The sequence below is a fragment of the Cygnus olor genome, chromosome 3 (assembly GCF_009769625.2).
Source record: "Cygnus olor isolate bCygOlo1 chromosome 3, bCygOlo1.pri.v2, whole genome shotgun sequence".
Classification (NCBI taxonomy): Eukaryota; Metazoa; Chordata; class Aves; order Anseriformes; family Anatidae; genus Cygnus; species Cygnus olor.
The window spans coordinates 66,464,233-66,479,782 of record NC_049171.1 but is presented as its reverse complement, the minus strand read 5'-3'; the positions used below and the strand labels follow the sequence as shown (position 1 = coordinate 66,479,782).

The following is a 15,550-nucleotide window of genomic DNA, read 5'->3' as shown; positions in this document are numbered from 1 at the left end:
CTGCTGGCCTCAGAGAGTTTGAGTGTGACATTCAAAAAGAAGGTTAAAAATAGTCTAAAGATCTTGGCTGCTTAACTGCAGCACTGGAAATGTTAATAAAGAACAGTATTATGTGGAACCGCCTGCATAAAAACATGTTGATTCATAGGCACACTTGTAAATATCTCTGGAGACACTTTGTGCAGATGTATTCTCTTTGCCTTGCTGTGCTGTGTTCCACTAATTTGGCATTTTTAAAGTAAGCAAACACCTCTCCTCAGACCTTACTTTTAAAATCATCCCTGTTGCTATGTTACCTCCACAAGAGGAGGTTTATCTTTGAAATGTGTTGGCTTTCACCTTAATTAATTGGAGGGATAAAGGATGCAAGTCACATCTTGTCCACAGCTCGTGGGTTCTGTTGCACTCCCACCAGAGCCCTCAGACCTTGAAGGTCTAAGAAGCAGAAGCTGAAGGTTGGGGACAAGTCATGACAGTGCAGAAAAAACTCGCAGTTCCTTTATTTTGCATAGTTTTAAAGGTAAAACCTTACTTGAGAAGTTTTATGATAAAGTGCCTGAGATCTCAGGGAACCCGTCAAGCAATTCACGTCCTAGAGTTGCAGATTCATTTTGATTTTCTCTTGTCTGGTTGTAATATTGCACCTCTGGTTTGTTCACAGGCAACAAGCCAGACAGATCTGGAAAACTGGGTTACTGCCATACATTCAGCCTGTGCTTCCCTGTTTGCGAAGAAGCTTGGGAAAGAGGACACCATTCGGCTGCTGAAAAATCAGACCAAGAGTCTCTTCCAGAAGATTGACATGGACAGTAAGATGAAAAAGATGGCAGAGTTGCAGCTCTCAATTGTTAGCGATCCGAAAAACAGGAAGGCCATAGAGAATCAGGTACTGGAAACAGTGCGGTTTGTTTCTGCTACAGACTGTTATTGCAGTAGCATATTTATCGCCATTTCTTGCTTTGGCCTCCTGCTATTGATGCTTTCTAGGCCTGAGAGCAATTGTCTTGGGCATAGCTGGCATGGCATGGTAGTCATAACTATTGCCAGGTTTCTACAGCAATCCAGAGCAGCTCGTGAAGTAGGCCAGCACTCAAAGCTGAGGATCAGACCGGTCTGTTTTATGAGCACAAAGCTATTTCTTTTCACTTCTGGAAAAATGTAATTCATTTTCACGACTCTGTTTTATGATATCCTTAGCTATTAATAATATCTAGATGTTACACAGCATACCACAGAATATGTAGTATCTTCAATGAAAAATTGAAAGTAAAGATTTTAGTGTAGGTACATAGCAATACCTTTTGGCACCTTAAGATAGGATGTGAAGTATACTTTATCCAAATGGAATTGGAAGAAGGGCTAAGGCAGGCAAAACAACGTGCTTCCGTTGAAATTTAGCCATGACTAAAAGGTCAGGGATCCTCTAGGCTTCTTAAATAGCCCCCTAGGTGTCTAAATGAGAACAAGAAGTCAAGACCAGAGCTTTCCATCTTGGGGGAGAAAAGCACCTCTGTAAGTACCACTGGCAGTCTCTGGAACATTATTCCAGTATCAGTTCAAAGGAAAGGGGCACAGAGTTAGTCACTAACAGCACTTCTTGTAACACTCTCTGGTTGTGTACTGGGAATTGTTTGTCTCAGCATAAGCCCAGGTCCATTGGTGCTTAGCTTGGGAGAGCTAATGCCTTACAGCCAAAATCTTCACCCGTGGCTGTAACAGACAAAAATGTTTGCATCCAAACTTGTATCCAGGCTAATTTTGTTTCACTGCAGCAGCAATTGAGCTGAATCATCAGGTGCCTCCCCCTGTAAATAGCTTTTGGATGCCTAATGTGTTATTCTGATCACAGTTTTGTATGATGGTGTTAGGAATACATGAATCTTGACTAAAGCAGCAGCTTAGTGCTGAGGAAGATTCACCATTAAGGTTTGTTTCTAAAATGAAAACTGGAGCCCCTCCTTCCCCCTTGAAATTTAGTTTTCTTGGTCTGTGTGTGTCTTGGGATTCCAGCCAAGCCCTGCTTAAGACCAGGCAGATTGATGAACAGCTAGAACTGTTCTTCAGTTAAAACAGTTACGTTATTGTCTGTGCAGTGGTGCATAAGACATGAAGCCTTACTCTGCTCTCAGTTCCAGCAAGCGAACCAGGAATCCCTCCAGTGATACCTTATGGAAGTACATCTTGAGATTTTGACATCTTGTCCATGCCCACAGATTTGCAGGCGGCAACTGGCACACGATGCTTCAATTATGCATGCTCAGTGTCCGGGCAAAGGCTTTGCTGCCCAGGGCCTCTTATGTATACTAAGCTTCTCTAGTAGTTCAGCCTAACAGGTTTGTGGATTGAAGTTGCTGTATCTTTGATTTTATTAAGCCTTTAACAAAAGACATCTGATAATTTTGGGGTTTTTGAGAGCTGTGCCTTCTCAGTCAGAGTAGCTATTCCTCTAGCATTACTTCAAGCTGCACATTAAGGCCTCTTGGGTAGCAACCAGAGTTCATTTCCTTTGATTCCATACAGCATAATTATGTTACTCTGGTTGGTGGAACACTTACTTTCATGAAGTTGATGCTTGTATTATTTACAATTCTTATTCTATTGGTATGAACTTAACCAAGGGCAGACTGACTGATACTGACTATCAAGCTCTTTGTAGAACACTTCAGTCTGAAGCTATATGAGCAGAGTTCAGAAGGTATGCAGGTGTGTGTAGGGATTTGTGGCGTTCATAAGAGTTCATAAGCTCTTATAGTGCTCAGATGTTCATAATTTCCATGTCACTTTATTTTATGGTCCGGAGCCCAGTGACTTGAATGGAGGATGAACTAGGCATCCTTTTATTGCAGTAGGTTTTGAGACCTATAAGTATATACAGATTTCTAGAGATGCTCTAGTGGTTAATATGGCCCATCATATGTGACGCACTGAAAAAAAATCCTTATGTATAGCAGCTTAATTTGCCCACCCACTACGTACTGATGCTAGTAGTTTATTTAGAGTCAGCTGAACAGTATTAATGGTGGTCAGTCTCTTAATTTCTGCTAATTAGATGTTCTGTCCTTGAACAACTGCCATTGTTTTCCAGCTCAGTCCCTGGAAGAAGTTGGCTGCATTCTGCTATAACTGCAATCCATCACTAGGGCTGCAGAAGATTTATTCCTGCTAATCTTCTGTCTGTTAATTTCTCAAAACATCGAAAGGGGGCAAAACAGTGAGACAAAGAGTGAGATGCATCCACTCGTTAGCAAACAATAAATTCATAATGAGCATTTTGTCCATTCTTGAAGCCTTTGATCTCTTTAAAATCTCTCCTTACAACTGCTGAAGGTTTGTTGGCAAAGTCACTTTAGAGAAAAGTCAGTAGATAACTTGGTTTCCTAATCTTTTGATTTAGTGTCTCAGGGATGGGTTTCTGAAAACAAACAACAAAAAAATCTTGATATAATTAGTAAGTAAGTAATATACTTACTAAGCTAACAGTTTTGAAAAAGCATTATTCCTGAGGGAGAAGTTTGCATATATGTAGCGCAGCCCAGTTGTTTAGAACTGTGGTTGTTTAGTTGTCTTTTGCCCACTTTTAGAAGCAAAAGGAATATAAATTCTTGGGTTTGTTTCCTTTAAGTTTGGTGGTGTTTTCAATCATGTAGGAGTTATAACTGAGGTATATTGTATACATCCAGTTCAAGATAACTTCACTAGTGATATGTTTTGGGAAGTCAGAGGAAATACTATGATTGACTTCAGAGGGACCATGGTGGTTTTTGTGTAAAAAGATGAGGCACAATATTAATTTATTTTCTCTGGGGAATTATATCAGAAGTTGTGATTTCTAAATCCTTTCTCTCTTTCCTTCCTCTTCCTCAGAAAAACAACCACACAACCTCAAGTTTCTATTTTCTTTCACATCTGTATTGATTTAAAACCAGTACTTCTCTGCTGAAGACTTAGTAATTCACAAGGCTCTACAAGTATGCAAAACCTTTTCTTGTTTCAGTTACCATCACCTGAAAGGCAGTTGCAGTAAGGAAATGTGGACTTCTAAAATTGCTCTATGTGCTTACATGTACACACATGTTTTTTTTGTTTGGTGTCCAGCAAGTGGGTGGATTTGCAGGCTGGCATTTGATAAAGCTAATGCTACAAAAAGGAAGTCCAAACAAAATTTAGAATGAAAAGGTTTATTCTCTAGAGAAATGAATGTTTTATAAACTTGATGCTATCAAACCGGTTGAGAAATGTCTTCAGCCTTGCAGCCTAGACCAGGAATTCTTTCTGTCCGGATTTACAGTTCAGTATAATAATAGATTTAAGAGCAGTGTACAAGAAAGTGGCAGCCATTTGTATAGCTATCAGTATTGTTGGGCAGTTTAGAAGAGATCAATGAGAGCAGTGTACATACAGCAACTACTCCCAATAGGCCACTGGCCACATGGCTGGAAATCCCAAGTCTGCCCTTACGACCCATGGCCATGTACGTTTATATTACTATATGCAATAAATATGTTGGTGGTGATGTTGTTCCCCAGGGTATGACTTCTCTCCCAAACAAAGAGAATAAGACAAAAGGTAGCAAGTTGGAAAATCCCATGGCACTGAGAATGATTTTAAAGCCCATGGAGTCCGTCTTTAAAAAAAATGTTAGCTTTCCTAGCTGTTTAACCTGGTAGACAAATCACAGTGTTTGCTGTGAATATGGAGCCCTGTCTAACTGCCATTGAAGTTCGTGAAAGGGATTATTAGCATTTATTCAGAGCTTTTTTAACAAAATAGTACACATTAAGTCAAAAGCAGGGCTGTCTGTGCCTGTGGAACTGTTTTTAATGGGATGGAAAATCAGCCTCACAGTGAGGGCACTGCAGCTCTGGGTGTATTTCTTTATGTACTTGGTACATAAGCCTATTCTATTGTCTCGTTTTAGTACAATAATATGAATAATGGTTGCTTGAAAGCATTCTGGGCTTTTCTCTTCAAATTTTAATATATTGGTATAATCATGTTTTCCAAGCTATTCGGAGTTTTCTGATGTGATTCATATTTTCTGTGTGCATGATACTTAACTTACTTATCAGATGGGTTATGAACAGAGGTATTTACTTGCAGGCACTGAAATGATGAGGCATTAATGAGAAGAACAGGCATATGGTTGGAGATGATTTTTATGGAAGTTTTTGTACGTGTCCTGCAACCAAAAGTAGTTTATCTGTTACTATAAAAAGCAAAATAAAGAGATCTGCAAGGTGATGTTCTGTTTGCTCTGGATAGTCATTAGATGCATTGGTACCTTTCTTCTTTTCCCTGTGGTGGTTTTTGGCCTTTTACACAGGACATGACCCCATTACATTTTGTTTAAAATGTACCTATTTCTCTTTACTCTCACTAATAAGCACAGGAAGACGACTGGAATAGTTTCAGGAATTTTAGTCTACAGGCTTCCCTCAGAAGACCAAGTTGCATGTCTTCATTTTCTACAAAACATCTTATGAAATATTGTCCAACATTAGGTGAAAACTCACAATAACAACTCAAAGAGAATCTTTTCAGGGAACTTTACTAGCACTTGCCAGTTTTGCCACATACAGATTCAAATTTAATTGCAATATATAGTTAGTTTTCTTTTTTTCATACCCTCCTAAACTGAAAAACATGATCTAAGCTTGTTATAACACATCTTCAGTTTGGGTGGTCTTTGAACTGGCTAGAGCAGAGCTCTGCTTTCTGAGAGATCCAGTTCTTTTCGGGTGTTACACTTCAGTGTGGGATGGTTCCTCTCTACATTATTAGTAAAATCCTTCTCTTTTGGTAGTAGCCTGTCACTAAGGAATGAAGTGAATAGGCAGCCAGGAAAGTTAAGGAAGATCATCTCCTTTCTCCTCACTGTTGTACTTACTGCTTGGCAGATGACTGAATTTCCATCTTTGTTTCAGGAAGGTTTGTATAATGAATAAACTGTTACCGAATGCAGAATTGCATAGCAGTGGCTTGTAGGATGAAGCTAGTGCAGGAGTGTGTGCAGGAAGATCTCGTCTTCTGTTTTTTGGGGAGGGGCAGCTGGATAATAACAATCAGTGGCTTTCTGAATTACATCCCTGGCTATAGACATGCATGTAGTACTGCCAGTTTCAGTCAGATTATTGACAAGAATATAAATTAGGTAGATGCAGGTGAACTTTTGTGCTAACAGTGGTATTGGGAATAGGTTTTCTTCTCTCCATTTTGGTTAGAAATCATGACGATTCTGTCCATCCAAAACAATCAGGAAGATGACATTTAAACAACCAACCAAAACAACAAAAAACAAAACAAAACATAAAACTATTGTCATGTTATTGCAAGAAATTTTAACTGTTTCTTAAGTCAGTAGGCAGAATGAAAAATAAAGGGTCTCGCCAAACGCACATCATTGTTGTTTCGCTGTATTATGTTCTATTTTTATTTCTTTGAGCTTAAAGTAATAACAGTATCTCTGTAGTATCCTTTAAAGTAATGGAATTTCTGGGAGAGTGATATTTTTGCTTCTCTGAGTTCTCTTTAGGAAGTAATGACAATAAAACTCTTTTCCCTGTCCCCAGATGCTGAGTGACTCATTTATCCAGATGGGTGCAATATGAATTGTGTCTGAGAACTGGGGACTGGAATGCAAAGAGTTTGGTGTTGTTTGTAATGTGGTTAAAAAGCTGTTCATATAAAACAGCAGCAGAAGTTTCTTTTAAATCCACAGAGTTCCCTACATCAGCTCGCAGAGACACTTTCAATCTGGACAGAAGATGTTGTGTAGGGGAAAAATATGCATTTCTTGTTTCTATAGATAGTGAATTATGTCAGTGAGGAGCTCATGTTTCTGTACAGTGTAAGAACTGCTGCTAAATCAAATCAGTTTTAAAGGCTTACACACTGAGAGAACACCCTCCTTCCTCTGTGTCTTTTGTTTTATGCTACCTTAAATAAATGCAAAGTGGAGAACTGGTTTTGTTGTCAGGTGAGCTGTCCAGGAGGCAACTTCCTTCCTTCCTCCCATTCCTTGAAGTATTCCTATTTGAGTTGATATGGTGTCATTTCTGGCACGACTTTTGGCTATTCATATTCTGGTTTGGGTTTTATTACATTGGGCTCTCTTTGTTGATTTGAAAGAGAGAGAGTCCTTCCCTGTTCCCGAAGGACGCTGTTTGCACTGTAGGATAGGATGGGTGAGGAGCCTGAAACTGTTAGATAGGAACTGTTCTTCCCTGTCCACTTTTTATAATCTCCTAAGCAGTACTTTATGGATCCCTGCGTCATGTGCTGGAACCCCCTGGCCTGAGCTCCCTTTTCTGAACGTACCCCTTTGGCTTTCCCAAGCTCCCAATTTAGAGTTTACATGGAGCGAACCTGGCAGAGTTATTAAATGAACAGAAACCCCCTTTAGCTCACCTGTTTGCATGATTTAAAATGTAATTAATTTACAATTGTTTCACTAGCCTGGAGGAGAATTTACTGTTTATGATCTGAAAAAGATCATTACTGCTAAAGGACTGCCAAAAGTAAGTTAACCCTTAAGATCTCCTGCCTGGTCTAAATCTCTGTTGCCAACATTAGCCCTTTCACTTAGCGATCCCCACATAATTACTGTCTTGTCCCTGCACCAGGCTTCTTTGCCTTAGTTTCTCCTGATGGCCCAAACTAAATCATCCATGGCCCTAACTCTTTGGGCTTCCTGCATTTTACTACTTTCTACCCTTCTGACATAGTCTCCTTTTTCTCTCTACTTTACAGGGATCCTATTAGCCTTGAGAGATTTATTTGGGTGGCCCCTCCTTGTCTTTCTCAAGTGCTCTCTCATGCTGCCACTAAACCCAGACATCCTTGCAACAAAACTTACCTGTTCTGAGGATGCCATCTTGCCACTTGCTTCACCTCCTTTAATGCTTTTCCTAGAAGTCTCTACAGAGTTTTTTCAACTGTGATTGAAACTGGGATAGAGAGAGAAGGGTTTTGGATGCCCTGGATGCTCAAGCCTGCAGTGCAGGCAAGCAGTAATAACTGAGCAGGGCACACCGGGTGCGGTTTCATGTATGCTTGTTTGTTTTGGCGCGCCTCACTTCAGGCCATTATCTCTTATCTCTTTGCGGACTCACTTCGTACTGCTGTTAGCCTCTGTCACCCATTCCCACTCTCACTGCTGTCTGCTGCATCCACTTTTTCCCATTTGCTTTAGAAGAGATTTCAAAAGGTCTGTCTTGTCTGTGCACAATGAAGCTAAGTCCTTGAGCCGTCTTTCGGGCAGTCCTCCCACGTGGGTCAGAGATTTTCCTGACACAATAGCAGAATGAGGATTGCAGCATCTAATCTGCAGGCTGTAAATTAACTTCATGGACCAGGTCGTACTGCACTTTGAAGTTGTTGCTTTTTTATTTGTGAGCTTCCCCCATTTAGTTTTCAAGAATATAAATCTTTAGGAAGAATTATCATAGTTTAAAAGGCTTAGACAAATAGCAGCTGGTATTGGTTCGCGGTCTCCAATTGGTTCCAGACGTCCCTGGTTTTGATAAGACTGCAAGACAATCCCAGAAATTCCCTGCCTACAGCTTTTGCTAATGCCATTAAATGTAGCATCGTGATTACCGATGCTTTTGGAGCTGATTAACTAGCATCCTGCATGACTGATAAACACTGTAATTTAATTATTTCTTCTGAATGTCCTTATGTTGTACCTCACTCCCCCTTCTTAGATTGTCTTTATTTGAATGTACAACTGAGTAGAAATGTGTAATCAGGATCTTGAAGAAAGCCTCAGAAACACAAGAATGCCTGTGTTCAACTCGTGTTCAGTGGGAACAGGATGCTCCACTCCAGCAGCGCCCAGAACAAGTCTTGCTCTGTTCCTGAGGTGTTCAAAATTGGCTTGGCTCTGTACCCATGGAGATGTCATCCCAAAGGGAAAGACTTCACCTGAACTTGTAGCTTTTGGCTTTGTGAAAAGCTGGCAACCATGTTCTCATTCTAGCTGGGTGTCAACATGGTGAAAGAGCTAGGCACAAAGCCTCTTTCTGGAATCATCCCACATGTAAGGTACTAGCAAGCAGAAAAATACTGGGTGAAGAGTGTCTGAGAGAAAAAAAAAAAAAAAAAAAAAAAGCAAAGTAAAGGACAGTGATAAAATAAATCCAAGAAAAAGTGATTGTTCTTTCTGGAACACAAGGGATGCACATTTTGAATGTCTGTAGTGAGAGATTAGAGGAGGCATCTTCATTGTGTGCATATCTCTGTCCTTTTTTCTCTGAATTTTTGTGAGTTGCTCTCGTTACAAGCTTTTGTAAATTCAATATTTTGCTTTTAACAATGCTTTCTTGAAAGATTTTTTTTTGTTAGTGTACAGTAACTAGTAATTTCATATTTGCAGATGTATCCTCCCAGCCAAATAAGATCACTTCTTGCTTCTACAGGTTTAGCTAGCTATAACTGATGCTGTAGTCTGTGAGGTCATGTGTAAGGAAGCCAGAATAAGTAACGTCTCTATCAGTTGTAGTACATGCCTTTAGCACCATTTTGTTAAAAGGGCAGTTCTTGCCCTTTCATTGCTCACTTCATCATTGTGGAAAGTAAGAGGCAAGACACTTGTGTAATTTGTGGTATTTGTCAGCATTATAAGGAAACTGAACTGATTTTGCTTCTAGACGAGCCTGTAGGTCATATAGTTCACCTGATATTTTTATGGTTTTTATCAGTTTGTTTTCTAAGTCATAAAGCTGCTTGTCCTTGATTAATCTAAACTTAAGGTGATAATGTCCTGTACTCCCAGGGACAGGCCAAGGCGTGTCGGTGAAAGGTATGAAGGCAATGAATGTTAGAAAAAGCGATAAACTTCCTCCACAACCCTAAACCACCTGTTTAACAACAAGCTTACAGTGATCTGAGCTGACATGTGAAGGAGAGCATTGTCAGGGAATTTTAACAATCTTCAGCTAATGAACATGAACTTAATGTACATTAACCTAATGTACATGCCTATTCTGCCTTTTCATGTGTGAATGTCTACTATATTAAACACAGCTGTGTTCTTATTGGTACTATTTATCAATCTTATTCTATGTTGTACACTGCGCTGCAGATTTTAGCTGCAGCTACCAATTTGTAAACTGGGGAAATCAAAAGCAAAATCTGACTTCAGTGCAGTGTTTATGTGTTTGTGTAGGTGAGTGCGCATCTACACAAATACTTAAAATCTGTCATCCAAGTCTCGATTCAGAACTGTACTCAACTAGTATATTTTTGAGTCTTTTCACTTTCTTAATTTTACCTTAAAATTAGATTAAGCCTGTCTGTTACATTTGCATCTCTCTGTGTTAAATATGTTTAAAAATTTCACGAAGGAGTATGTATACATTCTTGCTTTTGGTCCAGCAATTTGTATTGAGTATATATAACTCATTTTTGCAGTATGCCTGAGCATAAGCATGTCTTAACCTATTAGTCAGACAAAGAGCCGTACACGCTCACATTGCCGGTATGGTCTCCTATTTACAGATAGAGAGGCCGTAGGAAGATGGTAAAGCCTGAGCGGAACCTATCAGCACAGCTACTTCAGCTAGCGTAGTGAATTGTTGTAGCTATGCAACCTTGCTTTCAGCCAGGCAGCTGTACAATCTAAGCTCATAAAAATGAAGGAAACAAAACTAATCTCCAAAAAGAAAAAGGAGGAAAAAAAAAAAAAAAGCCCTCATGAACCACAGGGTTATGTTTTTATGTAACTGCTTTTGTGGCTATCAAACTACCCGAAGTTCATGGTATGTTCATCTTGTCAGTATGCATTTAAGACCACCAGCTTTGTTTTATTTCAAGCCATCTTTTGGGTTGATGTAACACAATATGACTGAATGTGTTTTGGCAGGGAATAACTAATCTAATCCATATACCACCAGATGAAAGTAATTTACTATGGGTTTGTGGAAGAGCTCAGATTTTCAGTGCAGCCCACAAAGACATTTTTCCTCTTTTAATTGTCCCTTTTTATATCTAAACAGATCCAGCAATGGGAACAGAACTTGGAAAAATTTAATATGGACCTTTTCCGAATGCGATGTTACCTAGCCAGTTTGCAAGGTGGGGAGCTCCCAAACCCAAAGAGCCTTTTGGCTGCTGCCAGTCGTCCTTCAAAATTAGCACTGGGGAGGCTTGGAATTTTCTCTGTGTCATCCTTCCATGCGTTGGTAAGTCTGAATGCACTTCTTATGGGTGTGCTACACAAAGCCATCATTAATGTTGTACTTACATGTGGAATTGTGCTAGGATAATTCATGGGTGCACCCACATTCATTGTTCAGATGGCCTTGTTCTCATCCCACCCTTTCTGTCTCTTCCTTGACTGCAGAAAATGTTCTTCCACAGAGACAGACTTTGAAACCATGAGGATATGGCCATGACTTTTTTTGGTCCCTAAGGAATCCAAAATCAGGCACTTTTGACTCATATCTAAAAATAAATAAATAAATGAAAGTAGATGTAAATGTAAAGAAGTCATAGTGTTGGAATTCTGTCACTGTGATTTTACCCCCTTTGAGTTAGGAGTTTAAAGTGTATAGGACCTAAGTCACTTATAGTGAAAAGAGCCTAACGCTAAAATTTCCTCAAGTGATTCTGGTCCCTCTGGGTTGAGCTGATTTTTTATGGAGGTCCCAGACCACCTAAAATGTTTTTCAGTTTTTAGAAGCAGTTTGGTACCCTCCTGAACAGAAAGTGTTTTTAGAATAGGCTGAAATGTCATTTAAAAAACCTATGGCCTCTGTTTGCAAAGAATGAGGAAGCTCCTCAGCTACTGTAAGCTGTTGTCAACCTGTTGGCTTCAAGAGAACTATGGCAATAGCAGGTTTGCCTCCGCTTTTTACAGGGCTGTGAGGCTGGTCCTTGCAGAGAGGGGTGGACCTTGTTTGCTGCAAGGAACAGTAGCCCTCAAAGTCTCATCAGAGAATTCGTTTCTCTCTACTGCTATTTTTAACTGTGTGTTTTGTGTCATTGTTTGTTAATAACACAATGGTATAGCACATTTCTCTCCTATATTTGCCAGTTTAGAGTCTTTCTTCCTCTAGCAATTTTATATCTGACTAATAGATTATCATTCTTCGAGTCTGTTCATTAACTTTTTCTGTTGTACAGAGCAATATTTTCTCAGTTCTTTCCTTTCGATCTGTCTTATTTTGCCCCATGACAAATAATTATGCTGTTATGTCATTTGAATACCAAAAGAAGTGTTAGTACATAAAGTTTAATCGTTGTCCTTGAGATAAGCTGAAGTAACTTTCATTTGATGTCTCAGTTTGAAATAACCGTAGGTCTTTTGCTCTTACGAAAGTGCTATAAGAAGGCCTGTCTGTGTTTAAATAGATCTGCTCCAGGGATGAAGCTGCTCTCAGGAAGCGTACCCTGTCTCTGTCGCAAAGAGTCCGTAATAAAAAGGGTTTATTTTCTTCACTGAAAGGACTGGACACACTGGCAAGAAAAGGAAAAGAAAAGCGACCTTCCATAACACAGGTAAATCTTACTTGCTGATGATTGGGGTACTGGAAGCAGAGAAGGGCTTGTTTCTTCTGGGGCTAATTCTGGCAGATGCTGTTGGTGCATGGGGAAGGAGACATCTGTCTATCAAACTTGCTTTTGCAATTTCAGTAGATTTGTGAAGAGGCATCAGTACGTATCTATTTTTTGATTCCTTTGTGGTAAGCATGGTTGGTAAATGAGAGTTTTTGACACAGTGGGTTAGTTTATTATCTGCAGTGCGAGACCATCAGGTTTGAATTTGTAAGAAAACTTGTCTTTTGGCCACATTGTAAACTGTTTGGAAGTAGGGTTTTGTTGGAGAGGGCTTGTATGCAAATCCTTAATACAGCATTGTGCTGACACATAACTAGGACTTTGAAGTACTATTGCAATTTAATACAGAAGAACACAGGTGAGTTTTCAAGGAAAAAGAGTGACTGGTCTGCGGATGGTAGCCTTGGAATCACCTCTACGAAGTAGCATGTTCTGCCTGGAAGTAGCCACAAGGCGAAGACTGCTTTTATGCAAGGAGGCCAGTTTTCCAGTAGGTGCAGACAGCTGACGAATGAAGCTGTGCCAGTTTACATAAGCTGAAGGCTTGGCACAGATGCGATGTGCTGGGGCAGGCAGGCCCCTGCGAGAAAGGCTGCACCACTGCCTCTAGCCAGGCTCACAGATGCCTCTCTGGAGGGCTGCATCGCTGCTAACACAACAGCATCTTGCAGGGTCCTCTTCTGTTTAAGAAACTAACAGCCTATGCATGCATTTAGTGTAAACCTCACACTTCTGGAATCTGTATTTCCTCAATAAAAACACAACTGAATGTGAAACAAAAGTTCACAGCCTTCCCCTTGGGGGAAAAATAAATAAATAAATAACAGCAGAGATGCTTCCTTGATGGTAAGGCAGAAGTTGTAGATGTGCACCCACGCTCAGAGCATTACTATTTTCGTTGGCCTTTGCCACGTCTGCTGTTAATATTGCAAAGCAGTATTTTGTGCTGTGTTCATCAGGTGACCTTGCTCCTGCTATTCCCTGAGTCTTGTATTTTGATTTTATTTGTAAAAAAAAAAAAAATCTATGATTGGCACTTGAAAATTGGCTGTTGTTGCACATGTGGCATTCTGCTTGTGGAATATTTAAGCAAGCCTATCTGTGCTTGCATTGCAATAGACCCAGAGCTGATGCAACAGATTTACTGTTGCAAAATAACACGTCAGGATTTTCTTGTTTAGTGGTTTATATTTTTAATGGGTAAATATTTATCTACGTGTTGTGCTGGCTTGAAGAATCTTTGGGTGACTGCTAGGAATTTTAGTATATCAATCGAGATGTGTTTAGATGGTGAAATTGAAGAAGAATAGAAACTCAAGTCTGCCTTTTGAAAGAGGGAACTGAAGGAGGGATTTTCTCCAGGTGGTCCTTTTCATGTGTTTTTCAGTGTACTCCCTGGCAAGGGAGGGTGGTCTGTGAGTCCTGCACCTCTATTTCTTTATTAATAACAGGCCTGGGGGAAGGGATGCTATGCCCCTTAGCTCTGTTCCCAGCTGGGCTGATACCTCTCACTGTCTTAACTGCGTGATACATCCTCCTGTATGCTTTATAGCCCGTGAAGGGGATTCTGTGGAGCTCAGGGACAGGGAATCTCATTTCCGCAGCAAGGAGAGGACGCTCCTGCTGCACTGCCAGTGCTTTTCTGAGCACGGTGGAGGGAGCCCTGGCTGCAGGCGGAGGTGTCCCCGGCGTGTCCTCACCCTCTTTGTTCCAAAGCTTGCAACCAGCTGGCCCAAAAAAGTGTTCATTTTCATCCAAGAGCTCAGATTCTTGTATTTATTATTTTTCTTTTTCTTTCTTTCTTTCTTTCTTTCTTTCTTTCTTAAACATCCTACAATAAAATTAAGGAAATGTAAATGCGGAGTGCTGCATATTAATAACACCGGGCTATGACTCAACCATAAAAGTAAAGAATTTTTAAAAGCATGGATTAAAAACTGACCCATGAACCTGGAAGGTGGCGGAAAAGGGAGCCATGTCATTGCTCAGACTTGTGTGTATGCACATAATTGTATATTAAAATCAGAATGGGCCTGGGGCTGTCTTTCTTGTCATCTCTTTCAAATGATGGGAAACTGGGTTAAGCAGAAAAATGGAGCTTGGTTCTCTCCTTATTGTGCTCCAAAGCCCGTTTAAAAAAATAGGTTAAAAATTTCTTGCTTTCATAGATTTAATTAAAGTTCATTTGACTACAGCTAGTATGTTTTTACCTACAGTACCCTAGCTTCAAAATTAGATGTTATGTTCTTGAACATCATTGTGCCAGAGAAGTTTTTAATTTTAACTTAATTGTATGTTGTTAATAATAATTTGGAAAAAAAAATAAAAGGGGGAAAAAATGTGTTCAGAGCTTCTATGCTGGGAGGCTTTCATAAACATTATTGAAGTGTCTCAGTCTTTTAGAGATCAGTTAATAAAACTGAACTGTAGCAGATGGGGGATGTCTAGGCTCACATTATCCTCAGTTTCTTAAATGCTTATCTGCTTTTCTTCAATCTAAATGATAAACTATTTTGAGAAATCATAAACAATAAAATGCTTTGACTACATCTGTGGGTAAGACAAGGAAAAGAAAGTTAAAAAGTGGTGTCTGTTATTCACATTGTCAAAAACTGCATTTCATATGAAATTTTAGAAATCCATTGCCTTGGATTGTCCAAAAGGTTTCTGCTAGGAAAAAAAAAAAAAAAAAGATTTAAGTAGATTTAAGTTTGATATTGTCCTGATTTGTTGACTTCAGTAGACCAAAAATGCTATTTATGTTTGCACTTTGGGATGGTAATGTTAGTACCTGCAAATCTCAAGCTGGTGTGTAAGATGGATAGACCTATCTTTATGTTTATACAGCCCTTTTCACCAAAATATCTGATTGTATCCTTAGCTATTTATTGATTTATTTTTTTTTTAATGAATAATCTTTCCACCTTTGTGAAATACTAACAACTGCTAGTTAGGGTATCTCTCCAGAAACTACTGGTTTCTACACAGA

General features: G+C 39.6%; 1 protein-coding gene across 6 annotated transcripts in view; it reads left to right on the top strand.

Moving 5' to 3' along the window:
- TIAM2 (TIAM Rac1 associated GEF 2) overlaps positions 1-15,550 on the top strand; it is a 138,688-nt gene that overhangs the window by 61,940 nt on the left and 61,198 nt on the right. For all 6 annotated transcript variants that reach the window (XM_040551338.1, XM_040551342.1, XM_040551341.1 and 3 more), the window contains 3 exons: positions 662-886; positions 10,998-11,183; positions 12,355-12,501. In XM_040551338.1, coding sequence (XP_040407272.1) covers positions 662-886; positions 10,998-11,183; positions 12,355-12,501 — 558 coding nt within the window. The remainder of the gene's footprint in view (positions 1-661; positions 887-10,997; positions 11,184-12,354; positions 12,502-15,550) is intronic.